Source organism: Acanthochromis polyacanthus, chromosome 1 (assembly GCF_021347895.1).
Source record: "Acanthochromis polyacanthus isolate Apoly-LR-REF ecotype Palm Island chromosome 1, KAUST_Apoly_ChrSc, whole genome shotgun sequence".
NCBI lineage: Eukaryota > Metazoa > Chordata > Actinopteri > Pomacentridae > Acanthochromis > Acanthochromis polyacanthus.
Genome location: NC_067113.1, coordinates 47,226,577 through 47,254,147, shown reverse-complemented (window position 1 = coordinate 47,254,147; position 27,571 = coordinate 47,226,577). Strand labels below are relative to the sequence as shown.

At 38.5% G+C, this 27,571-nt stretch overlaps 1 protein-coding gene across 3 annotated transcripts in view; it reads right to left on the bottom strand.

Annotated features, from left to right (window-relative positions):
• The window catches only part of abcc9 (ATP-binding cassette, sub-family C (CFTR/MRP), member 9), an 84,604-nt gene that overhangs the window by 45,801 nt on the left and 11,232 nt on the right, over positions 1-27,571 (bottom strand). For all 3 annotated transcript variants that reach the window (XR_007945549.1, XR_007945551.1, XM_022219026.2), the window contains exons 4-19: positions 26,807-26,948; positions 26,562-26,683; positions 26,070-26,236; positions 25,534-25,635; positions 25,201-25,341; positions 24,910-25,101; positions 17,889-18,050; positions 16,114-16,269; positions 15,009-15,143; positions 14,704-14,866; positions 13,671-13,711; positions 13,388-13,530; positions 12,992-13,100; positions 8,702-8,809; positions 2,446-2,518; positions 449-554 (exon numbers count right to left, since the gene is read on the bottom strand). Coding sequence is in view for 1 of the 3 variants with exons in the window: in XM_022219026.2 (XP_022074718.2) it covers positions 449-554; positions 2,446-2,518; positions 8,702-8,809; positions 12,992-13,100; positions 13,388-13,530; positions 13,671-13,711; positions 14,704-14,866; positions 15,009-15,143; positions 16,114-16,269; positions 17,889-18,050; positions 24,910-25,101; positions 25,201-25,341; positions 25,534-25,635; positions 26,070-26,236; positions 26,562-26,683; positions 26,807-26,948 (2,062 nt within the window). In the remaining 2 variants the exon portion in view is untranslated. The remainder of the gene's footprint in view (positions 1-448; positions 555-2,445; positions 2,519-8,701; positions 8,810-12,991; positions 13,101-13,387; positions 13,531-13,670; positions 13,712-14,703; positions 14,867-15,008; positions 15,144-16,113; positions 16,270-17,888; positions 18,051-24,909; positions 25,102-25,200; positions 25,342-25,533; positions 25,636-26,069; positions 26,237-26,561; positions 26,684-26,806; positions 26,949-27,571) is intronic.

The following is a 27,571-nucleotide window of genomic DNA, read 5'->3' as shown; positions in this document are numbered from 1 at the left end:
TAAATTTCTCCCAAAGCTTGCATTTAAAGAATTTAAAGATCCTTCATGATGGTGGAGTCGTCCAGGAAAGACGACATGAATTAGTTTCTTAGAGATGTAAGTCCATTTGCAGTTGGCACCATGGCCTGCATGACAATTACACTGAACACAAAGCTGTTCATTCAACCAGCCGTGGATTTTATTTTTCTTCCTCAAGGGTTGTGAGACACCTAGATCCTTCTACAGATGTAAAGTTTGTACAGTAAAAGCAAACAGTCTCATAATGTCATCAGTAGGTCATAAGCCCACCATTGTGTCACCTCATTTGGTGACACATGTTGACTGAAAATCCTCAAAATTGCCACTTTAAGGTAAAAAAACTACTGTTCACAACTGGTTGTGGGTCTTAACATACCAGTAAAATTCTTGCATATGACCTGATGTTCTTTAAAGTGTTGTAACGTCTTACTTGCTCCAGTAGACTCTTCCTTCAATGGCTTGCATCTCGCCAAGCATCGCCAGCAGCAGGGAGGATTTCCCACAACCCACCTGGCCCACGATCATCGTCAGCTGACCTGAGATAGAAACAAGTAGAGAAGATGGAGAATGCCACTGTTTGTGTAGAAGATATCCAAGACAAAAAAGACACATTTCAATGTAGCTTTTATATTAAAAGCTTCTGTATCAACTATTCCATACTTGCTTTTGAAAACATTTTGAGACCTAAAACTCTAATTCTGTTCAAAAACTTAAATTTGCCGATCCACACTGCATGCTGAAAGTGAACTTTCAGTCTATATAAATCCCTTAAAGAACAACCACGTTATATTAAAGAATCTCTATACAAAAAAAACTCATGGAGTTATCAGTAGAAAAACACACACAGTTCAGTTCCTAAACGGCAGTACAGCAACACTTGGCAGAACAACAAATCGTTTTAGTAGTGACATAACTGGGATTGCAATCAAGTCACTTCCCAGGGGAAGATGCAAGTGTCTGTGTGTGTGTGTGTGTGTGTGTGTGTGTGTGTGTGTGTGTGTGTGTGTGTGTGTGTGTGTGTGTGTGTGTGTGTGTGTGTGTGTGTGTGTGTGTGTGTGTGTGAGATATACTACACCAGTGTCCTCAACATGACTTAGTCTCTTGACACTTGGTATTTGACTGACAAGTGTGCAGCATTACTATAACTGTAACAGCAGCCTGCATGATTCATTCAGATATTAGCAGCGTTCTCACAGCATGAGGTCGGGTGGAAGGAAGAGAGGTAGGAATGTAAATATGCAGGTAAATAAGTAGGTAGGAAGGCATCTAGGTCCCTCAGAGGAGACAAAGCGCTCTGATTGCTTAAAACCCCTGTTGTATCCCAAAAGGCATGGCCAAAACTACCTGGAGCTTCAGAAGTCCCATACTAGAGATTCAAATTTAAAAAAAAAATCTTACCCAATAATAAGCCACCTTATCAATCAATAACTGATAATATGACTTCAATGTGAATCTCTCTGTGTCCTGGTACAGATGCTTTAAATGTGGATCTGGATACTGTCAGCCAATAGGTCACAATGATGCTGTCTTAGTGGTCGGCAGGCATTAGGCACCACAGGAGACTTTCTCATGGCGGCCCTTTAATAGATAAACTCCCACAGTGCTCACTGTTTGGCAACACAGAACTTTAGGTTTGTTCGAGTTACCACCTCTACTGGTCAGAAAGAAGGTCCACCTGGAGGCCCAATCAGGTACTACTAAAAAGGCACAACACATTTTCTGACATGCATGTCCTTCATCTATTTTAATTGATGAAATTATCAATGGCAATTAACTGATTAACATTTATTCATTAACCTCTTTATATCATATATTCCCTAATGGATGGGTGGAAGAACCGTTGGAAAGGTGGGTCGTGACTGGTAATTAATGCTAATTGCATTGCTAAAGTTGCCTTTATACCTGCTCCTAATTAAAACAATAAACAGTTAAGATTAGCAGCGCTGACTGTTGAATGATAAACTTTAATCTCATCTAATTTTTAGTCTATTGAAATGTGCCATCAGTGACAAAAAAAAAAAATCACAAATATGCTATTTTTTAAAATGCATTTAAGCATTATTTGCATTTACGTCAATCTCAGGATGTATCGCCTTTTTACTGAATTAGGTTTTACTAATTATTTTAAATGTTAATGGATGCAAGTGATTTCAGGTCAGGCAGAAATGACATGCTCTGTTCAGACTGCCAGAAAATCAGATTGTATCTCAAATCAGATCATCTATAATCTATTATTTGCAAGTGATCCGTTTGGATTTGTCTTTTTGGGCATCTTCTATGTAGCATTCTGTCCCCAACACAGCAAAATATCTTTTGAAAAACTGTCTTGTTCACAAAAATTTGATTCAATGTGTATTTTTTTTGGTTGCCCAGACTTTATAAATTCATCTGGAAATAATCTGGATGTACCAAAAAACAGTTTCCTACCTGTGGGGATGCGGATGTTGATGTCCGACAGCGTCAACAGGTTGCTTCCCCAGGTGAAGGATCCATTGCTCACCTACACAAAAACAAAGAGACAGACGAGGAGAAATAATAAATGAGATAATGTTGCTTCTTCTGTTGTTTGTGCTGCATTTTCTCACCAAATGATTATGTAACACGGTACGTGCTGTTTTCCTGCTAAGTCAACCAGAGCACAGCACATGACCGGCTGTATGGCCTGACCCAGAGTTTAAGAAACCTTAACAGCGAGTTCACTGCTGAGATAACTGCAGTACGCAAGCAGGAACACACACTGCGCTCATTGTACGAGGGACACCGAACCAAATGTCGCTCTGTGACGCATTTCTCCGGTTCTGCAGAGTTCATTTCAGTCAGCGCTAACAAATAAAACATCATTACACAAGAGGGGCAGGTGCTGCAGCTTTGTTTTGTCAGAACAGGATCCACGTTTGTTTCTGTATTCAGGAAAACGTGTTCAGAAGAGTCAAGAGAACAAAAAATCCTAAAGTCACACTAAATCTGTTTTGTTTATATAGCCATTTATATTTACATTATCTGATTTTAGATTGTTTTCTGAAGGAAGTATCCTAATTTAACCTATTTTTATCAGTTTTATATACAAAAGAAACACTTCATCAGTTGGATTGAACCCCCAAATCTGCCAGTGACAGGTTATCTTAACAAAAATTACAAAAACTAGACCATTTATTACAGCAAGAAATTGTGAAGATAGCTGTGAAGACAGTTTCGTTTGGAAAAATACCAAAAAAAGGCTTAAAATTGTGATATTTCCTCAAACTGCCATTCACGTCTCATTCAAAAACCTGCCAGAACTCCATCAGTTCCTGAAAATACAAACAATTCTGAGGTACTCGATGCAGCTGAGAAGACATGAGTAATTCAGCTACAACCATCAGTCATAACAAAAATTTAGTCACTACTCAAGTGTACAGCAGGCAGGAAATCCCTGACGTTTGTTCTGGCTCACTGGTGTATAATCCATTAAAAACCTTATTCAGATCTGCTTTCAGGAGTTGAACAGAAAGTCTCTGCTATAAATAATTAATGATCTGCTACATTTCTCCACAAAAAACTTCATTTACGTTGTTAAATATGCTCCTTCTCTGACTACAAAGTTTTTAAATATGGGGAATTAACACTGCTTAGTGAAGACGTCAAATGCACATTTTGAGAAAACTCTTGTATCGTATGATTTCTTCAAGGACAACAGTGGATTTTAACAGTTTAAAGTCTATGAAAAAGTCAAACAAGGTAAGAAAAAAAAAATCTATTTCCGCAGCTCAGTCAACAGCCAAAACACATCTAAGTTTAATTAATACTCAACAAATCCTGCTGCCATATATTTAGAAAAGGTGAAAATTATGGGTTTTTTTTTAGCTCAAACATGGAAAAAAGTTTGGTATTTTCATGCACTGTGTTAATTGGAATGAAAAGAAAACAAGTTCAAGACACTATACAGAGACGTTTAGTCTTCATTTTTAGTAAAAATAGAAGTTGCTGTGTCCTATTTTTGGTGGCTTTCCTTGCAAGATTGCAGGGATTAAGTCAGAAAGTACAACTCTACAGACAATAAAGCTCAATATGTGGGTTATACATTAGGAAAATTAAAGTTTTATGTGAATCTCTCACAGCATTAATTGTCCAGGACAGAACACAGAAACGTGTGACGGACATTTATATCTAATCCCTGTTCCGCCTCGCTTCTTCCTGCTCGGACTCAGTTTACATTCCTCCATCTGCTGCATTTATCTGTTTATTTTATGTTTATTTTATCTGATAACCCCCCCCCCCCCAAGCTTTTCTTCCTTCTCCCCATAACACAGATCCCAAAAGGCATCTAGAGATAGAAACATCTTTGTTCCTTTGTTGTCAAGAGCAGACTACTTAAAACCCATTTGTTTATAAGTGTTTTAGAGGCTTAGTCAATTGAGGATGATATTAAAACTCAAGTCGCTCATCAGTTGTCATCTGTTCATCTTGAAATTTACCAAGACTATAGTCCAGATTTCTTAGAGTTCTACGGTCTTTTTATCTTCATTTGACTTCCAGCACCAATTGGTTGAATTGTGCAATAACTTAATTTACATCTTAAAATTTCAACTACTTCATGTTACGGTTTTGACTTAAATTTCAATGTTGGACAGCAATGAAAGGTGAAAATGTCTATAAAGGGTGAATATTTTTTATCATCATTGTATTAACAAGGAAAGGCTGATAAAATTCTACACTTTTTAAGTCAACAAAGACTGCGTTTACGATGGAAAAGTCACTATGTATTCAACTATTCACTTCCTCTCTAATTAGCAGACGGTCGTCCGGACAGTAGCGTCACTCCACAGGGATGAAGCAGGAAGAGGAGTCTTCACAGAGGGGCTGAGAAAATGCTGGACTCATTCACAAGGCCCTTTAAGGGGCAACAAATTCTCGTGTGAATTCTACACTTCCTGTGAACACAGCAAGTACGTGCACACACACACGGATTCACCCGCAAACACATGTCACATGTATGATCCTGTGCACCCACGAAAGCCCCCATGGATGTACAAACAGGCCAGATATGAAACAGCTGCTCATATAGCTAAACAAACATTTATAAGAGGACACAGCCCTTCTCTAACTGTGCAAGTGTTAACGACCTCCCGGCGTGAAATAAACACTGAATGAAAGACGGCTTTGTAATCAATACAAAAATATCAGCAAAACAAATGATCTCTGTCATATCAATAAATATTGTTTAATTACGATAATTATTAGTATTATAAGGTGCTATGACACTGTCCACTCTTCAGGTGTGCAGTTTAAGGAAATTCAGAGTTTGTTATTTGTAGCTCTGACCGTAAAACAAAAACTTCACAAAATGGCTTTAAATCAAACACGTTCGTTCAGGGGACCCATTTCCTTCAGACTACTTAATGCATGATGCCAGATTTAAAAAATATATATATTTTATTGATTATGATAAAACTTTTAAGTTTGCAAACATTGTTTTAATGGGGTCGGTTGACACAATACTATTGGTCATCACATAATTTAAAAAAAACTCAAAATCTGTGTGTTCAAATACACAACTGCAGTTCAAAACTGGTAAAAAAAAATAAAAAAAAAGAGAAAAAGTAACAAACTGTCACTGGATAAATTAAATTCTTAAAAGCTACTAAAAAAAAAGCAAAAATTACTAAAGACAATCTAACTAGAGCAAATGAATATTTATTTTTGGTCATCTTAAAAACATTTGCTGATAATTATGGTAATTAGGTGGAGCAGCTTCATTTTGTGAGTAGTTACCTTAAAAATTTGTGTTAACGCTACCACTCATTAAAAAAGTTGTAATTAAAAATACATTTGATTGAGAAGGAAAAGCTAACTGATCTAACTGAATGTTGTTTGTTGAACATAACTTCATTAGAAGTTGTCTTGACTCAAATTATATGAACTGCAACTTCAACTACTTTTTTATTTAACACAAACAATATTTTTCACTTTGTATTACTTAAAGATTTGCCATTTTTTAGAGTAGAATAAAGAAAATAAAGGGACTCCAGTTTAAGTCTGGGTCAAATTTATCCTACTATTTTGGAAAATGTGTTGTTCTTTGGTTAAGATCTGTCTTAGTTTTATATTTTCAAATGCTCTACTTCAAAATAACCTTGTGTGACTCCACTGCACCTAAACTTGTCTATCCCCCAGAGACTCCTTACACTTAATACTGGACATCTGAGCTCATCCCTACTGAATGTGTTGCCTCCAACACTTTGGTCAGCTTTACACACAGAAAACCCTCTTGAATGCGAACTGAATCTCGCATCTAGACATGTAGTCTTCTGCTGAAACTCTTATATAACTGATCTGTCAGATGCTTCTGACACCACCAACCACCTGCTTTATCGTACTTTCATAATGAATTCCCTTTCGTTCTAAGAATTCTCCATTGAAAAAAACCTCATTTAGTCCGCCCAGTTCCGACCAAAAACCAACAAAGTTATTGATAAGTTTCTGTTTTAAATCCTGAGGGAGGTCATTAACACCCTGAACTCTCTGAAGGACGGCGTTAACTCTATTACCCCTTGGCTATTTTCAGGGTAATTTGACTACTTTCACTATAAAGCCGTTATCTTCGTTACTACAATAACTAGCCACAAATGATGTACACACGTGGACAAAATTGTTGGTACCCCTCAGTTAAAGAAGGAAAAACCCACAATTCTCACTGAAATCACTTGAAACTCACAAAAGTAACAATAAATAAAAATTTATTGAAAATGAAATAATCAAAATCAGCCATCACTTTTGAATTGTTGATTAACATAATTATTTAAAAAAACAAACTAATGAAACAGGCCTGGACAAAAATGATGGTACCTCGATAAAAGATTGAAAACTATTTGACCAGAGTGACATGATTAACTCAGGTGTGTCATTTAATTGACATCACAGGTGTTTCCAAACTCATAATCAGTCAGTCTGCCTATTTAAAGGGAGACAAGTAGTCACCCTGCTGTTTGGTGAAAAGGTGTGTACCACACTGAACATGGACAACAGAAAGCGAAGGAGAGAATTGTCCCAGGACATCCGAAAAAAAATATAGACAAACATCTTAAAGGTAAAGGCTATAAGACCATCTCTAAACAGCTTGAAGTTCCTGTGACAACAGTGGCTCATATTATTCAGAAGTTCAAGACCCACGGGACAGTAGCCAACCTCCCTGGACGTGGCCGCAAGAGGAAAATTGATGACAAATTGTAGAGACGGATCGTTTGAATTGTATCCAAAGAGCCCAGAGCAACCTCCAAAGAAATTAAAGGTGAACTCCAAGGCCAAGGTACATCAGTGTCAGATCGCACCATTCGTCGTTGTTTGAGCCAAAGTGGACTTCATGGGAGACGACCAAGGAGGACACCACTGCTGAAAAAAACTCATAAAAAAGCCAGACTGGAATTTGCAAAAATGCATGTTGACAAGCCACAAAGCTTCTGGGAGAATGTCCTTTGGACAGATGAGACCAAACTGGAGCTTTTTGGTAAGGCACATCAACTCTATGTTCATAGACTCAAAAACCAAGCATACGAAGAAAAGAACACTGTCCCTACGGTGAAACATGGAGGAGGCTCAGTAATGTTTTGGGGCTGCTTTGCTGCATCTGGCACAGGGTGTCTTGAAAGTGTGCAAGGTACGATGAAATCTGAAGACTATCAAGGCATTCTGGAGAGAAATGTGCTGCCTAGTGTCAGAAAGCTTGGTCTCAGTCGCAGGTCATGGGTCTTCCAACAGGACAACGATCCAAAACACACAGCCAAAAACACCCAAGAATGGCTGAGAGAAAAGCGTTGGACTATTCTAAAGTGGCCTTCTATGAGCCTAGATCTGAATCCCATTGAACATATGTGGAAGGAGCTGAAACATGCCATTTGGAGAAGACACCCATCAAACCTGAGACAACTGGAGCTGTTTGCTCATGAGGAGTGGGCCAAAATACCTGTTGACAGCTGCAGAACGCTCATTGACAAATACAGAAATCGTTTAATTGCAGTGATTGCCTCAAAAGGTTGTGCAACAAAATATTAAGTTATGGGTACCATCATTTTTGTCCAGCCCTATTTCATTAGTTTGTTTTTTTAAATAATTATGTTAATCAACAATTCAAAAGTGATGGCTGATTTTGATTATTTAATTTTCAATAAATTTTTATTTATTGTTACTTTTGTGAGTTTCAAGTGATTTCAGTGAGAATTGTGGGTTTTTCCTTCTTTAACTGAGGGGTACCAACAATTTTGTCCATGTGTGTACGTTGTTTCTTCACAACAGTCTCCACTATCAAGATCTTCCACTATTGCTGTGATATTAGTTGCAGACTTTTCGCATTAGTCATAGAAGGGAAAAAAGTATTTTGTATTCTGAAGTGGTTGTGTTTTTACATGATCTCACTATAAATTGCTGGGAAATAGAAATAATTTTATAATTGTGTAGGGGAGATTGCCTGGGAATATCAGAACCATGATGGTGCGGTACTGTATGGCTTAGAAATTGGGAAAAATATGTACTTGGTGCCAAACGAAACAAATATCTTCAGGAAGAGATGGAGACTCCATTTGTGGCACAGATCTTTACAACCAACACCAGAAACCTTCAAAGCGACTACATCCAAGTCTCCTCATCCTCCATTTCCAACCCTAACAACAAGACTTCAGTCATTCCCCGTCATTTGAACTCCGACCCTGACCTTTACAGCCACGTCCTCCGTCTCCGTGGGTCTCATCTGCCGTCTGGTCGGCTGCTCGTAGTTGTCCATCTGGTAGCGCATTGGCTGCTTCCTGTTGATGGCTTTGGTCTTGAGAGAGACATCAAAAACACAAGGGGGAGTTGGGAGTAAAGGGGGGGGACAAGAAAGAGATTTTAAGTTAGCATTTACTAATAAACATTAGACTTTGCTGCATCCGCTTCAGTTCCTTGGGGAAAAGACAATGTTGTCCCACTGGTTTTTCATCCCACTGCTGCTACATTATCTTGTTCTTGTTACCCAGATACACTAAATATACAAACACAAAGAACATCAATGTTTTCGTATGTCATGTGAAGTTCTGTTGTTGCTGTAAAACTTAGTTCAGATGTTCATGAATGCACTGAGCTCATGAGGAAACCAGCACAAAGGCTCCACAGGTCAATAAATCATTGGGGTTTATGCTCTAGAGACCGTGAAATGTCACAGAATTTCATGAACATTAGCAGTTTTTAAGTGAAGGAGCTTTGGGCAGGTGCAAAATGGAATGAACATTTTAGGCCTTTGCAGAATTTCTGCTTACACCAGAATGCAGGACTCACAAGCTTCAGTCGTGGTGTTAACTGCGAATGCGACAAACAACAAATAACAATGACAGAGTAACTCCAATACTACGAGCACGTACGAAATAAATCAGTGGAAGTTTGTTATTTTATCCTAAATGGTGAATTTTACACTGAAGATGGCGATATGAGAGAAGAGAAGACTTAATGAGGACATCAAGACAGCATCTCAGAGCTTAACCAGCCAGCATTGTTTCTCCACATAGAATTCAACTCATGATATTTAAAAATCACCATTTAATAACGCAAGTCTTCCTAAAGGATCTCACATAGCAAGCTGAAGACCTGAAAAAATTGCATAACGAAACCCAACAAATCCAAAAACCTTGAAGATACTGGGAATGAAATCAGGAAGAAACTTCCAGCAGAACCAGACACCTACCCCACCGGGTTGGGTGAGGGTAAAGAAGAGAGAGAACAAGGGGGACAGTTTAACCAATCAGGGTGAGAGCTTGCACAGCAGTATTTCCAGGGGTGTTTAGAAGTAACAACCTACGATTAAAGACACATTTTTCTCAGCCTAAAACAAACAGATTCTACAGTGGTGGTTCTTTGGGTCGGAAAACACGCAAACGTTGGACCACCTTAAAATTGACCTGCAGTGGAAAAGAGCCTAACGTGGACAGCAGTTTAGACTCTGGATGTTAGACCACTTGCATTGATCATGACAAATATCTGATTCATGAACCTGTGGCATCATTGGATTGGCTGGATTTCTCTCTATAACTTCGTGAAGTCTTGAGCTTTCCATATGAAATGTCCAGAGATGACCTATGTTGTGAAATGCCATGACATGAATAAAACTGAGTTGAAATTAACTGAGTTTTATTCAGTATATAATGTCTTCCACACTTGTTCATATCACAGCATCTTTAATATCTCCTCATGGTGTTTTTACATTTCATTTTAAGTTTGAATTAATGAACTGGGTAGTTGGCACAAGTACTGATAGATGATTGGAGGTTATATTAGGTCACAAAGACTAAGCTCTAATGTTTGGCTGATTTAGAAAACTTCTAGAAAAGAACAAGACTGAGATTTAAATGAGATACTTGCTAACACTTCACCACATTAAGTTTTTGATGATTTCATAAAGAAGACATAATGCAGTTGTAATACAATGGAACCAAATGGGGACTGTAAATCAGAAGTAACAAATCATGAAAAAAGATCAAAATTTTGTATTGAAAGCATTTATTTTAAAATTTAACCCTTTAACAATCATCACCCCAAATGCGGAATAATTAATAGTAAATAGTATTTTAAATACAATTCATCTATTTTGAGTCCTCACAACTTCAGTCGTGTAAGATTTTTAAGATACTAATACCACAGCAACAGTAGCTCTCATTTTAAGTGTGTGTGCAGTGCAAAGGTAGTTTCTTACCTCTTCTATCATCTATAGAGGTACAAACCTGTGTTCTGTTCACTATTGACACCTAAAAACATACTTTTATTTATTCATTTAATGTAAAAAAAAATGAAAGAGAGTGAATGTTAAGGGGTTAAATGAGCCCAATATTAAAGTTTGCATTTATACTGTTCTCACATAGTTGGATTTTGGTCATGAGTAATGGGTTCAAAGTAATATTCTATTATGAAAATGGAGTTAGAATCCTATTTGGAAACCATTACCGCTCTAAAGAGTCCTGTGAGTCTCTCGGCTTTGTGGCCTGGCTGTCCATTTAGACACAAGCAGTGATAATCCCATTGCAACATAATAGTCACCATGTGACTCAATTGCTTGAAACCTCAGACAGCCACACGATTAATATCTGGGCTGTAGTTTAGTGAGTGGTAGAGTCCTGTAAGACCTTGCACAGACTGGAAACTACTAGTCAATGACAAATAAAAGAGCAAAAAAGTAAAACAGATACAAATGCCACAATCGCTTCATATGACACCATGTGAAGTGAATGTTGCTGGAAGCAATAACATGAAATGATATATAAATTCTGCTTCATGTCCTTGTTATATAAATATATAGATGCAATTATATCAAGAACCCTGTTTCTGTTGCATGGTATTAAAGTCAATGGTCAACCACCCTTAACCAGAACAGCATGCTGTTTTTGAAATTCAGAATTGGCTTCTTTGACGAACACCGAAGAAAAAATTGCCCACTTCTCAATTTCTGCTTGTTTTTCATAAATTAAAATTAACCAGTAGAGTTTTCAAATTTTACACATTCCTGAAGTGACTTCACTGAACTGCAAGCAGTGTTTTCACAAAGCAGAGGAGACGACGAGAGATTGAGAGCAAAATAAAACATATTTGATCGATAAAATACATACAACATGGCTCAAAAATGGCACACAGAGGAGCAAGTTGTTGGAGGGTAGATTCAGCTTAGTGAAAGTTCGTAGAAGTTCTAAAAGTAGAGCCGTATGTTTTTCCAGTATTGGTAACACCTGCAGATGTTCGGAAAAACATTGTACATGGTGAATCCAGGATATTTCAAGTTTTGTGAAATAAAGAAATTCAACCTTAATTGTTTCTGATTAATGGTATTATAAGTTTGATATAATACACAAAACACATTTCTGAGCTCTCCTTCCTTCTAGCCATGGTTTTGTTGTTTCAGTAGAGATACAGGACTTTATATTGTAGTAAAAAGTTAGCCCACAGAGAGAAAAAAAAATCTGACGGCAGCAAAGAAGTGCCCAGAAACTGGTGAAGAAAATAATTCTCCAACTAACTTGTGAGAAAGAACTTATTTTGTTGTCTCTGTCTTTAAAAAGTGAACCATCAGAAGCACTAGTTTTCTATTAAAAGCCTTGTTTTTCGGTACTTGAACACAGATAAGCCACTTTGAAGAAAATTTCCTTTTCCTTCTTTCTCAGAATTCGTCTGGATGAACCCAAATGACCTCGACAGTCACAGTAATTGTGCGTCACTGTCTCGATATGGGATTGTTTCTCACAGGACCTGGTCATTGCTCATTAGCAGCCGACATTACACAGCGTCCCTGAGAAACCGTTCTGTTGCTGCGATGTGTCATCAAACTGGGAAGGACACGAGTTACCTGGACTAACATGGAAGGAATGCGTCTCATCTGGCTCACCTCATTGATCCAAACTCTGACTGATCAAACGCCGGCTGCTAAACTCTGCACTTTAAAGCCATTTCTTGGCTTCCGCAGCGTGCTTTGTTAACATCATCTGGTTCAAATACAGGATACGTGTACGGATTCTGTTACTGTGTAAAACTCACCCAGAGGTCATTTAGCATGATGTCAAAACTGTGTGTGCCCCAAAACCAGCTGCTAACATCAGCATTGGATTGACTGTTGAACTGACATCTATAAATTGGTGTTTGGAAAGTTTATAGTCAACTTTTGGCTGTTTGTTTGGACAAAATGCAGCCACAGTGACTACTTCTTCCAATTAATATGGAGTGGAAACTGAGAAAACGTTCAGTAAACATTAAATAAGTTGGACTGAGCAGTTAGTATTACGTTGGGGTGTTCAAAGTTGGGAAAACATGGGGGTGATCAAAGGTATTCTGTTCCTCCCACCACTAGAAATAATGGATTAATTCTGGAGGGTTTTAACGTAGAGCTTTTCTACTTATGAAAGTAACACCAGAGACTGGTTAGACGGCAGCATATCAACCAACTAAGCGTTCAGTGTCAACACTACAGCCCAACTGGTGTGTTGTTATCACTCACCATCCCCAGGTGTTTCTTTCCAGGTTCCAAGGTAACAGATATGTGGCCATTTCTCCAGCTGTCGTCTCCGATTTCATCACTCTGAAGAAACTCACCGAGCTTCTGGACACTGAGAAGACACACATGCATGAGCGCATTAAAAGTGCGACTGTGGCGATTCCAATACCAGTAATCTCTCAGGAGTTTAGAGTTTCTCCTCGCTGCTGTCAGGTTTCCTCTCGGTTCCTTTAATTAGATGTACCACTGAAACCATCTCCAGTCCGCCTTCCTTGTTTAGTCATGTCCACATCCCCTCTCTCTCAGCCACAGCATCAATACCAGCTCCAACACTCACCCTATTTACAATAAGAATGACCGCAACACAAATTATTAATGTGCCTTATCATGTTTACTCACCTGACCAGAGCTTTCACAGCAAATCTGACCACAGTGGAGAGCAGAAAAAGAGGAGTGACCAGGATGTGGAACAAGGCCAGAGCTGCGAAGGCCTCAGAAGGACTCGGGCCGGTTTTATTGATGAAGTGATGCATCACAAACGTCTGCAAGACAGGATTTTATACATCAACATCCCTCAGTCATGTTTAGTGGCTCTTAGTGATATTGACAAATCATATTACAGTTGGAGAAAACAGTATATTTAAAAGGGTTTTTAGTTTTATATGTGGTCAAACTGTCTTACCGCGAGAACAGCAGCGATGGGGATGGCAGCATTCATGAAGACTGCAACGACAGAAAACAGGTTTTAATGCAACACTTTATGAAAAACACCTCATATCAGTAATGCCATGAGTTTCACAGCATACATCAAGTTCTTTTCAAAGGATTAAATCCCAACATTAAAGAGTATCTGGTAGTAACGGTTCTTCAAAGTGGAAATCTGTACCAACATATTTTGATTACATTACATTTTTGTCTTTAAGGTCCTGAATGTGAGCTGTCTTAAAAAGCTAACACTGCACAAAAAACAGACCACACCACCAACAACTGTGGCATTATGTATACAAACATAATGAGTTTTGGGGTAAATATATGGTGTATAATCTATGGTTAAAATCCTGTAAATGAATGAAAATGTTCTAGTTACTATTAAAGACAGATGTTGGTTAAAGATGTGCTCAGGGAAAGTGGAAAAGAATGCTAATGTATTTTTTATAGCAGCTCCTATGTGTTTTTGTTTAGTTAGTTTTTTATCAGACACTGTACTGTGTGAATCTTTTTAACTCATGTGCAAAGGTTAAAGATGCTGTGCTAAACTGATTATGTCCACTGTGAACCATGTGAAAAGCTACAGTAATTAATTTTAAAAAATGTAATAAAAATGACGCGTGATATGAAGGTGAAATAATGCTACAAATACAGTTTTCTTTCCCTTTAAACTAATTTATTATGACAAGGTCTACATACCAGCGTTTTTCCTGCATAGACCAACTTTTGGAAATGGATTTGGATTGACAGAAAAAGAAATAATTCATGAACCTCTTTGTTAAATGGGGATTTCATTTACTCGGGCATATTGTTTATTTTTGTTTAACAAATGGTCAGAAATACCATTTAGAGCCAGCAAAATCCCTGCACGTCTGGTATTTCATCCACAAGAGAATAATTTTGTAATTGTAAATCAATAATAGGTTCTGTCTTTGACCTTTTAAAATGATAAAAGTTGATACTAAGTTCAACAGTTGTTAATTAAAGCCCACTGATCTTCATCTTACTCGACATGGATGTGTAAAAAGCGAAGGTCTTGAGGCTGGTGAGCTCTTTGCCTCTGGTCTCCTCCACACTGTCACAGAAGATGTTCTCCCATGCGTAAAGCTTCAGCAGCTTTATGCCTTTCAAAATCTCTGTTGTTGTTTTCAAACGATCTGTGGAGTGTTCCTGAAATACACAACAGAAACTCCTGTATATTCGGCTGACATTACAAGAACGAATAGCTTCTGACTGCTATAGTAGTCCTGCATAATCTGCAGGACATACAACGGATTTAAAAAGAAAACAGGTGAATAAGTTTACTGCTTACCAGTGTGTTTTTCTGTGTGTCTGCCAGCTTCGTAGCTATGAGGTACTGGACTGGAGCCAACAGAACTATGACAGACGCTCCAACCAAAGCACTCCAGCCCAGCAAATAGTAGAGCAGGATCACTCCCATCACAATCTGCAGAGACACGAGAAGATTTGACAGAAAAAAAAAAAAAAAAAACTTTATTAGATATGAGTATAACATCCAGCATTTTTTTTACTGTTCTATTCTAGCATTATGTTAACTCACTTGTTTCAGTTATTTCAGTAATGTATTGTACTTATATCTTAACTTGTTGCTTTTAACTTTCAACACTGCATTTCTTATGTCATCATTTTTTTTCGAGCAATATCTGGCCCAAGAATTTCCTTTAGGATTTTTATCTCATTTTATGTTATCTCTTCGTATCTCATCCTGTCTTCTCTTATCTTGTCCTATTCTTTTTCCCTCTATCTTCTCTTATCCTATGGTATCTCGTCCCAGCGCTCGATTTAGGCGGTCGCCAGGTCGCCATTTGCGACGTTTTTAGTCGCAAATGGCGACCTGGCGACCGTCTAAATCGAGCACTCGATCGAGCTGAACCGCCTATCATGTTTTCTTCATGGAGGCAGCCACCTTGTATGATGTCATCAACCTCCCATGATTCCCGGCGCTCGCGGCGACCTGGCGACCGTCTAAATCGAGCGCTGTCGTCCTAGCTCATCTTATCTTATTTCATCTTGTCCAATCATGTCTTATCTCGTCCCATCTTGTTTATCTTATCTCACCTTAATATGGTAACTTGATGCGGTTTCTTTTGTTGATGGTAGCCGCCAACCTATCTTCTATCACCAGTGACCACCCTTACCATAAAGGCTGGATAATCTCAGCTGCTAACTGACACTAAATTTGAGGTGTACACCCAACTCTACTTTGAAGTTCATGGAGAAAATGCAAATCCCACTTGCTAGTAGTCACAAAGAAACATGCAAAACACAGGTTCTGATGTTGTGTCTCCTGACACTTAATGTTCGTACGTTATCATGACAGTCTCAGAATTTCTCGATAACCCCACATATAGCGTTAAAGGTGACCCAGTTGTGTTGAAAAGTACAGTTTCTCCTACCTGTACAGGCATGGCCCACAGGTTGGGACACAGGAAGAGGAACCACATGAGCTGGTTGGTCTCTATAGCGACCAGGTTGTTGATCTGCCCCAGCGTCATCTCCCCCATGGACATGTTGGACGTGGACAGACGCAGGATTTTGTTGTAAATCATCGCCTGGGAAAGAAACAGATATGAAAAGAGCACTTAATGGTAACGTGATTTGGGTTTTATTTAAAATTTATGATGCCGGATTTTCCACAGCAATAAAAAAATGCATTTATTCTATAACAACAGTCACACAAGATTAAATTTACAGTGTGAAAATACAACCGACTTTCACTAAATTCTGTCTATTCAAAAGATAGGTAAAAAACTAAACATCTTCAAGTTAATTTGATTTTAATACCAGCTGATACTTCTTGATGTTTGGGGTTATGAACACATTCCTGCTCGTTCCAAAGAAAATACTGAGGTCTGATACCAATCCCTAGAGATGAATTAGCTTCCCTTTTTAGATTTTTTTTTTCCGATAAAATATTATCTTGTCCCTGTTATGCACTTCTGATGTACTACATGTGATATGTTTTGGATAAAACACATTCAGTGGAAGTCAAAAGGAAGATCTGAGCTGAACTGACTCCAGTTAACAGGGTTTCAAGAATATGTTCATTAGTAGCACCGGTATCTGGGAATTAATGGAGGGAAAAGCATAGATTGATGTACCTTTATGTTCAGAGTTTATTTAAATGCAAAAACTAAGTTCTGTAAACATATTTTGACTGAATTTGATTTCAGACCTGGGAATTTTCCAAATTTTAACCCTCAAAAAACATCTAATCTGGGATTTAACTACAATAATTACCTACAGAAAGACCGAATTAAGTCTTTTTTTTATCTTCATGCTTGGCTTTTTTTGTTATTATTATTGGATACATTTTTTCAATTACTAGCAGCGTATTCCTCAAGTTTAGTCTTCTAACTAAGCCTAGTTTAGTGTATTACTGCTAGTTATGTCCATTCTGACTTTTTGGGGGTTTTATTATTATCCAATTTTTTTTGTAATAATTTTGATGAGTTAATGTTTTGATTTTAAATTTACAATGTGCATTTTGACAGTTAAACATTTATTTGATTTTTTTTTTTTTTTGGGGGGGGATTTGCAGTTTGTGAAATTATGTACTAACAAGTGAGATGTCTGCCAACTTACAATGCTGTACTTTCACTTTCAGTGTCTTCAATATAACTCTATAAAATGTGGTGAGGACACAGACAGTATTGTTTCTAGCTGATCCAAATGATGAAATTTCTCCAGCAGAGGGCAAATTTTTAATTATTGGTCGCAAAAAATGTAGGGACAAAAGTGCAAAATTTTCAACAAAAATGGTAATAGGTCTCTAGAGGGTTCCTGTAAGTGTATAGACAACTGTTCCATATTTTCAAGCTTCCCAGACAAGATTTTTTTTTTTTGATGGTGAAAGTACAATAATCTCTGGTATCTATATATTCAGCCAAAATATTTCATAAAACAAATAAGAGAACTATGAACAAAATCTGAGACTGGAATTTCATAAACTGACCCAGAAAGTTAGTTGGTCTAAAATGCTAGATATTTTCATCCTACTGTCTGCTTCCTCAGTATTAAAAATTATCTGTCCAGTCAGGTGGGTAAAGTTTGGCCAAGTCGCTACAACTCTGAGGCATCACAGAGATTCCTCCTGTGGAACTTCTCAAAGCAACACCTCGGTGTGGAAACAAGATGTCTTGAGTTTGATTTTCCACGATGCTTCACTCACCAGCAGAGCTCCTCGCAGGTTGATGCCCGTTTCTATGGTGACATAGTACGAAGCCTGCAGGAAGGTTCTCTGCAGGACCAAAGCCAGGAACAGAAGAATGGCCAGAACCGAGCTGTTCTGCAGCAGCTCGGTGGAGGACATGAAGTGGACGCCCAAGTGGGTCTCCGAGAAACACAGAAAACACATGAAAGATAAAACCTGACAATACTATGAGAAGATTTTTAGTGACAGTTATCTGCAATATTTCTATATCTGTAATATTTGAAGAACATTTCTAAAACAGCTTACAAATCCTTCTTGTGGCATGTTTTGCAAGTAAAAACACATCAGCATATCCTGTTACAAGAAATTAATAGAAATCTAACTATATTTACAGGCAGATTTATTGGTATTTGAGCTAATTTACAAGTGTTACAACTCGGCTCCAAAAGTCGCAACAAAACCAAGAGACTGTAATGGTGCGGTGACTAAAAACAGTTTATTGCCACGCAAACCAACCAAATGGGCATTCAAAACCCAGAATCATGCTGCTGGAGCTCCTGCGGCCAGTTTGAATGGAAGTGGGCCAGATCAAGTGCAGCTGAGCCACTCGATCACGGGTGTGGCTCAATCAGGTGACGGCTGGAACAGACACACCTGGGGTCCAGGTGGAGGGTCGTCACACAGGCACTGGTGCAATTAATTTTAAATTAGATAATAGTTATTAGAAGCTCAGTTTACAAAAAAGACTCCAAATGGGGAAAACAGTGAGCCTCACTCAGTGGAAAAACAGAAATAAAACTAACAACCAGCACCTCTGAAGCTAAGTCCTGAAGCTAACATATAGATGGAAGTGACATCACTCATAAACACAGAAAATAACAATTATTATTATTTAGGCTGATATCAGTTTGTTGTTTCATCTCTAAAATGTCAGAAAATAATGAAAAATGTCGTTGAGTATTTCCAAAAGTCCAAGATAACCTCCTAAAATGTCTCACAAAAAAAATAAGTTTACTGCCATAAAGAAAGAAAGAAACCAGAAAATATTCACATTTAAGATGCATTGAGAGAATTTATAGTTATTTTTCAGTTAAATATTTACTCAAACCAGTAAATCAATTCTCAAAATATTTGGTAAATGTTTCAATAGTTGGAAAGTAATCAATTTATTATTGCACCTGTTCTGCGCATTACAGAAAATAAGACACTCAATATCAGTTGTTTAGCGATCAATACTAAACAAAATAGTTGGATTTTGTAGCTTCAAGAGCAGCGTTGTAAATTAATTTCACGTGTTAGAAAAATTCTGAAATGAATTCAGATAAACGCAATAACAAATCGTAACATATAAAAAAATTATAAAAAATAAGATTAAAAAGGCTTTTTGATCATCTATTATTTAAATTCTTATCTATTCTTAAGCCTACTTTAATTAAATATTTAATAGTTGTTCTATTTTTTTAGTATCATTTTTCCTTTTTGTTTTGCCAAGGATTTTGTGTGTAAAAGAGGCCATATAATTATCAATTAATCAGACTTTATAAATATAGTATTTTTCATACAAATAGGAGTATAAAAAAGTCATTTACTAAGCAAAAAAGAAAAACATACATAAGAAGCATAAAAAGTAAAAAAAAAAATCACCATATACGCTGAAGAAAGACAAAGAAAGTTTGGATTTTTTTCTTTCAAATAACTTTTTTATAGATTATAAAAACTAGTTGATTAGTTGACAACTAATCAATATATTAAGTCATAATAGATTGCAGTAGGTGATGTTGCAGCTCTGTAAATGTGCAGCCAGAAACCAAATAAGCAAGTTTCCAAAATTGTAAAAAAATATTATTTTTAAGGGATTTTCTTACTTTGAAAGTTCGTTTAACACATTTACAGAAAAACTGTATCAGCCAATACATCACTATCCATCCATTCTCTATACACCGCTTTATCCTCACTAGGGTCGGTTTTTCAGGCAGTTTTTAAATAATTTAGGCCGCTCACAGACCTAGTTCTGCACCATTTACAAATCTAAAAATACGAGTGTATGTTAGTCGTCAGCTTGTTGCCCAGCAGGTGATGAACGAGTCACTCGAGGTGAAGCATGAATGAAGCATTAATCATCATTAATCAGTGAGGGTGACCTCTGATTGAAGTATACTCCATTTGTTTTATTGTTGTACACCAGTTTTATGATGGAATGTGACAAAATACTGTGATTTTTTAGGATTAGATGAGCCAACATATGCATTTATGTTTGTTTTTGTTTGTCTTTGAGCAGTTTTTGAACAGATTGTCAAGAAAATCGTATTTAATATTGTGACATAACTTACATTTATTAATAAAACTGGAGAGAAGTCCGGATGAGATGCTCAGCAGTGCTTTCCCCTGCGTTAATAAACTGCCACAGTGAGTGTGAGGCGAGTGGGGAATTTTCCATGTCACTCAGAAATGTTCTGCTCTCTATCTCGGCTTCCCATTATACCCACTTTAACAGGCCTGACAGCAGCTCACATTCAACATCAGCTGCAACAACAACGTCAACACTCCAGCATCTGTTCTGCTTCTTCTACTGGCTCTGACCGAACTTTGGAGGAGGCTGGCATTGATAGAAGAAAAGATCAGCGCATCATCATCCTTCGCCAACAGGATGTTCTGCAAGTGTCTGCTTTCCCTCAGTCTGATGCATCATCTTTAAAGGGCTGTCAGGAGGATATTTTACTGTTTGAGTAACAGATACAGGCTTAGTGAGGCTGATTTTGATTTAAAAACACCGGTGCTGACCCTGAAATACGTGAGATTAGTCTATTTATAGTTGATTTATTTGCATTATTTTCAAGAAGCCATGTCAAAAAAGGCACGTATTCATTCACCACTATAGCGCAAGTAGAAGAAGTTTGGTGCTTATTGTCAAGTGTCAATAAAACATTGCAGAAGAAGAACATTAAGGACAATATTCAACCCTAAAAACTGGACACATGTGGAAAACATGAAGAAAAATTTATTTCTGTTATTATAAGGAACTTCTAATTGCTCTGCAGAAATCACGTTTTCACGTCCTTGTCTCTGTGCTGCTCTGGATTTTTGACCTAGCAAATTTGAACAGTTCAAGAAAGACGACAAAACCTTCAGAAAGTGAGGAAATATTTGGAAAATAATTACATTTTTAGAGAGTGAGGACATTTTGTCGACTTCTTCCTCCTTCCCAGCAGCTTTAGAGTTCACATTTAAGGTCAAATAAAGGCTGAAGTAGTTGAATTATGTCAACAAAGTCCGTCATAAGGTCGCTAGTGTGACTGAGTGCACGTGTGTAATGTCGTTATTACATTACAGATGCATTATCACATCGGACCACATCTCAGACATGCAGTCACACGTTGTGGTGGTGACATGACGAGCGACGCCTCGGTGACATCGCTGTGAACCGGACCACCCAACAACACTGACAGCAGTGACACAATGCGACCCCTCATGCTTTATCTCATCTGCACTTAACCTCTAATAAATGATCTTAAGCAAACACTCAACGAGACTTTGGTGTCGTCTTCAGCGACATCAGCTGTGCCCAAATATGGGTTCAGGTTTCCAGTGTGATTTCTCTGAAGGGAAAATGAATGACGTTAAACTTTTTACACCGTGTTTATCAGAGCCTGTCCAAGTGTGACTCCATTACTGCGATGGCAATACTTTCCTACACTAACATACTACTTCTACATGGACTTTCATACAGTGTACATACTACTGGATGCATAACATAGTCTTACAGCAGTTTGCTAAACAGTTACCAAACTAAATCTGGTGACTCATGTGCTCTAGTTTTTACATCAGTTGCACCAGCGTCTCCAATTTTGCAGTGGGGTGACACAACAATTACATTATACAGTCCCTGTAAAAAGTATTCACCCCTCTAAGAAGCTGTTCCCTTTTATTCCTTTCATTAAATCATTGCCAGTATAATTTTGCTTTTTTTGTACAATAATTCACACAAAAACAGAAGTAAAGAAAAAGGTGTTTCCACAAGAAAGCTAGAAGACTTTGGTCACAACTTCAGCATGAGGCTGTGTAGAAACAGAAGCATCCCCACATCATGATGCTGCCACCACCGTGCCCACTCTGAAGCATGGTGGCGGCAGCATCACAATGCGTTTGTGACGATATCCACCATCTGGTGTCCACCAATGTCGCATTTACTCGATTTTAGTCTCATCAGACCAAAAAAATTTCTCCCAGTTGACTTCCGAGTGTCCCACATGCTTTCTGATGAACTCAGTCAAGATTTAATTTAGTTTTTTCAACAGTTGCATTCTTTCCCTAGAAGGTGGAACCGATGAAGCATCCCCACATCATGATGCTGCCGCCACCATGCTTCACTGTGGGAATGGTGTCTGCCAGCATCGTGTCCAGTCTTGAAAAAGCTCAATTTTGGTTTCACAAAACCAAACAAACTTCTAGATTTACTCCACAGTCTCCCATTTTGGTAATTTCTTTTAACAATATAAAAATGCCCATAAAACAGGAATAAACATTCAGAAAAATGTTCGTTTTTCATAATGATGATCTGGGGGTAAAAAGCAGCTCTTTTCAGTCCTCACTGTTTAAGTTAGGCGCTGCCTGGTGCAGAAAAGCCGCCTTAAATCCAGTATTTACTTGTAAACAATATTGTTCATTAATTATTTATGCCCACCTGGACTACATTGTTTGAGAAAATAAGCATTCATTTGATTGTTTACAGCTCATGTTTCAGTCTAACCATAGGTAAGAGCCAGAAACTGATTTATGAATGAAACTGAGAAGATGTAACACAGATCATTTAAGCTCCACATAATGTAAATGCACTATTAAGGCCTTTGCTTAGCTCTTTGTTTAATTTTAAAGCTCTAAAAACACAGTGATGAGGGATTTTCTTGGTTAAATGTGCCTGTGGGGGTTGACTATGCATTAGACTGCATGATTGGTCTAAGTACAGTAAACCTAATGCCTTTGTATATACATGCATTTTCTACTTCTAATGTGCAGTACGCTTGGGTGAATTAGACTGCAATTAGCCAAAATGGTTTGAAAAGGTTGATTGTTTTTTTTTTAAATTTCAGCTTTTACCCTTTTGGTTGTCGTCACTGTCCTTTGCTGTTTGGTAAAGTCTCTTTGTGTGTTTGTACTGTCAAGTGGGGCCTAGTTATTTGAGATCCCAGGAGCAACCACCACCTAAATAAAAGCTTTAAGCAAACCAATGAAAAGTTAAAATGAGAAACTATATAAGTTAACCACATGATTATGCTTATGCTTGATGCAAGAATGATTTTAATAGGCTGATATATATTCTGGAAATGATGATTGCTATAGAAGAGAATGATTTAAAATAAGTTATTTGATCATGCTAAGAAAAATGATTTAAAAAGTGATTCAGTGTAACTAAGTGAGTTTTGACTTGAAGTAATCTGTGCTGTTCTGAGCTGTGTGCAGGGCAAAAAGCAGAAGTCACCATGACACTGCAGAAAGGAGGACATTGAGGAAGTTCTGTGGCCAAATATGGTCTTGGCAACATGTCTCAAGCAATGTGTGTGTGTGTTAACAACGGAAGGTGGATGCTGTGTACTTGCTGGAAAAACATGATGTGTAATAGGAAGAAGGTTGTGTCTTAAACCTATGAATTAATTACCTGGGCGTACCTACTAGTTAGAATTGTGTGTGAAAATGTGTATGTGCTAAGCTGAAGTCGAGCTAGGGTATAAAACCCAGAGACACAGACACTGAATTCGGAGTTCTCCCCTGGAGGGGGGAGATGCTGCTCGCCGGAGCTGCCGGGGAGCATCGCCAAAGTTCTGAAGAGTCGACACCGGACCCTTTTGCCCAAGAGACGTGAAGACAACGCGGGACTTAGGCTCCAGAGTTCGCTGAGAACATCGTTGGAGGCAAAGTCTTTTTCTGACTTTGTTCAACAAGCGAGGACCACACTCTGCTGAAAGGAGAGTCCTGAGAGGTCTGCAGTTTTCCAAACAGATGAAGAGAGGCAAGCACCCATGGCATCCAGAGAGGCACAGGAGGCAGCAGCAGAGGGCTGCTCCACTCCAGGGGCTGGAGGACCCAGTGACCCACCGCAGCCTGATGAGACGGGGGCTTTCCACCACCACCATCCGACTGAGAAGACAGCTGAGACGCCCGCACTTGTGTTCTAGCTGCTACTAAAGATAACTGCCAGACCAACGATTGGCTATCGGGACCTCTCCACTCCCCCTGCCTATGAAGAACACCCTCTATCCACAAAGAAGACTTCGTACCGAGTCTACTGGTCGATCGAGTGGCTCTCCCAGATGCAGGTCAAGACCGGGCGTGGCAGCTAAGGCCTGGCTGTCCGCTCTCTCTCCTAAATTTACTAATTAGAGAAGATTCTCAGGTACGCTCAGCTTAGTTTAGTTTAGTTTGAAATAATCAGAAATAATTAAATTGTTTAATCATGAATTAATGCTGTGCCCCTGCTAATAATTGCTTAATAAAACGCTATATTGCATTTAAAGAGAAGGCTAATGAAATGATTATGATTCACCTATTCTGCATAGTGGTAAAAAGTTAAGTTGATTGTGTGCATTAAATCTAATGGTTCTTAAAGGTTACTTTAATCCAACTAGTTATTTAAACATTACCCCTGGGGTTAGTTTTCCAAACCTCTAAAACGAACCTAGGAATATCAACAAGTGCCACAGTTTTAAGAGGAAAGCTGTCATTAACAAACGTGGTCAATAAATCAATTCTACTACTTAGGAGGGCTGCTTAGTGAGAGAGTATTTATTGGAGTAAGAGGGGTAAGACGTTTGGAAGAAGACAGTTAGGACCTAGGCGAGTATTCCTCGACACCAGCTTAATTATTCTGCTGAAACCTGTTAGGTGGAATACTAATAGGCAGATAGAATCTAACCCTTTAAACGGAGAGCTGGTCCTGATTTAACCTGAGGCAAGGGTTAAAGAAGGCTATACTGACCGACAGTACCAAAATGTTCTTCATGCAAAAAAAAAGTCTTGACTGGAGAAAGCACTCAAGTACGCTCACCTTCCCCTTGTCTGCTGTTGCTACCTCATCTTTCGCCTTCAGGTATTTCACGATGCCAGAGATGCAGAGCGGCCCGGCGAAACCCAGCAGGTCGGCCAGGTAGCGGAAGGTGCTGCTGAGCAGGATCGGACGGCCAAACGCTCGGTACATGGAGCGCCAGATCGACGGCGCTTTTTCTGGGTCCTCGGCCGTCTATAGAAAAGAAACAGAAAGGAAATATGTTTGTTTTCACATTAATAAACAACAGGAAAACCCAGCTGGAAGATTTCATCAGCGGTTTGATCTGCTCACCCGCTGATCTTCGTAGGCGTCTTTGAGCCTCAGGTAGTTGGTCAGCGCCCTCATGGCGATGGGCAGCTTGCCGATCTTCTTCAGCTCAATCGGCCTCTTGTGAGCTCCGATGATGAGAGGATTCATCCACCAATATGTCGCCTGAAAATGAGCCAAGAATTTGCTTCTTTAGCTGCCAAGCTGTGCTGCAGCAACATTTGCCACAGCAAATATGGACGGAACATACAGCAAGTTGGGCTTCATCCTGATTTTTTTGCTTGTTATTTGTGGTGTAAATACTGTATATGTTATATTTTTAAACTGGTGCCATGGAAATGAGTTTTGAAAATCTACCTTGGACAGCAGGTTGACAAATGGCTGCAGGAAACGAACGCCCAAATCCTGCAAATCCTCCGGTGGCTTCACCTTCTGAGGGTTGGCAAAGAAGACGTATTTCTACAGAGAGACATAAGAATAGAATTAATAGAATAGAATCGAACAGAAGTACTTTATTAAAGAAAAGAGTACACTTCCCACCACCATAATTACAGATAAATAAGCAAAAATCTGTAGTAAATAAAAGAAACAACAATAAAAATATAAAATGCAAAATGTCCTATGCAAAGAATATACAAATGTAAAAATATTCAGGTGTTTCTAATCCAAATTTAACAGATGGAAATGTTACGACACCTGCACACACAACACAAGCTGAGAAAATTAAAATGACAGAAAATGTAGTGTGTTTGTTATGTCATATTAAGAACCAAAACATACCTCCTCTTTTGTACTTGTCAAATTTTACATGATTTTGGACTTGTAAATTTGCCTCATGAGGGATCAGTAAAGTCTATCTCACCTAATGTAGGAAGAGATATGTTTCTACTCACCCTGACTCTGATGACGTTGATCTCCACGGCCATCAGAAGTCCGTACAGAATCACCAACAGCGCCGTGATGCAGAACCTCAGGTGTTGTGGACCGATATTATACTCTGCAAACTTCCACAGCTTGATGGACTTTGTGATGAACGCCAGAACCCAATAGATGAAGAGGACTGTGAGAGCAGAAGAAAGTGTGTAGTGTTAAAAAAATGCTTCATGCATTGCTGCTTTGAGTTGTGGAAATGTTGAATATTTTGTCATATAGTTTTCATTTGATGAAAACTTTTGCCCATCTGACTGAACAGCTGAGGGAGATGTAGGTAAAAGACACAAAGAATAAAATAGATGACATCTCAGCCTTGACTATTATCCGTTTTTTGATTTCCAGTGTGAGTTCAAGAACACCGGCAAAGCACTGAGTCACATCTTCCAGAAGTAATAAACATTAAAGCAAAAATCAGACTGGAATGAAATAATTTGAAGCCTCCATCCTCCTACCTAACAGTAATTTAGGGAAGTTGGACGTCTCTATGTTGTGGTAATAAACCACTGATGTCGTCGCTGCTATGAAGCCCATGAACGCCGGCATGAAGAGATGCAGGTGGTTGCTGGACATCATCCTACAGCATGAAGCAAGCACAAAATATCTAATTAACCAGGAAAACAGAGGTCATCTCACACAAATGAAGCCAACTAGGTAAAGACAGTGAGCAATAAAATAGCATTTTGTTGGACGTCCTCACTTGTTGGAGACGAGGCCTTCTGCAAACTCGCACACGTGGACGAACAGCAGCAGGAAGGTGAGGATCCACCTCATGTTGTGTCCGGGGAAATGAAGCCATGTGTTGTGATGGATCTGAACTTTAGAGCTCTGACTGCCCCAACCTGACAAACAGACACAGAAATGAGAAAGTGGAGCAGCTGTTCCACCGTAAGTACAACGCTAGTTTACATTAACGTCACAGGAGAGTGAAAATCAGCAGACAGGGAATGAAAAAATAGATTTAAACCCACAGATTATCACAGTGAGTGACTTTAAATGCACAATTATTCATCTTTCTATCATAAAATTAGTGAGAAAGTTTGCATAACCTAGTAGACGGTGATCCGGATCACCTCCCAAATCTAATCGATTGTTACTTTTGCTCTTCCGGACATCCTGTAATATTTTGGTGAAAATCCGTCCATCACTTTTGGAGTTATGCTGTTAACTGACAAACTGACAAACTCCGGTGATTACATAACCTCCTGGCGGAGGTAATAACATCAGAAATCGAGGAAAAATGTCAACAAGAGGATGCTTTCAAATGTGTGGTTTTGTTTGAATAACAGTCCAAAACTTCAACAATATCAAATCTGTATTGCGTTCGGCAGCAAATTCTCACAATAAGTGAGTTCATACAATCAAATATTTGGCATTTAAGCTTGAAAATCCATCAGAATCATCAGATATCAAATATAACAGCCACAAACTGACCTTCTGCCAATCGTTTAATCACTGTGAACAC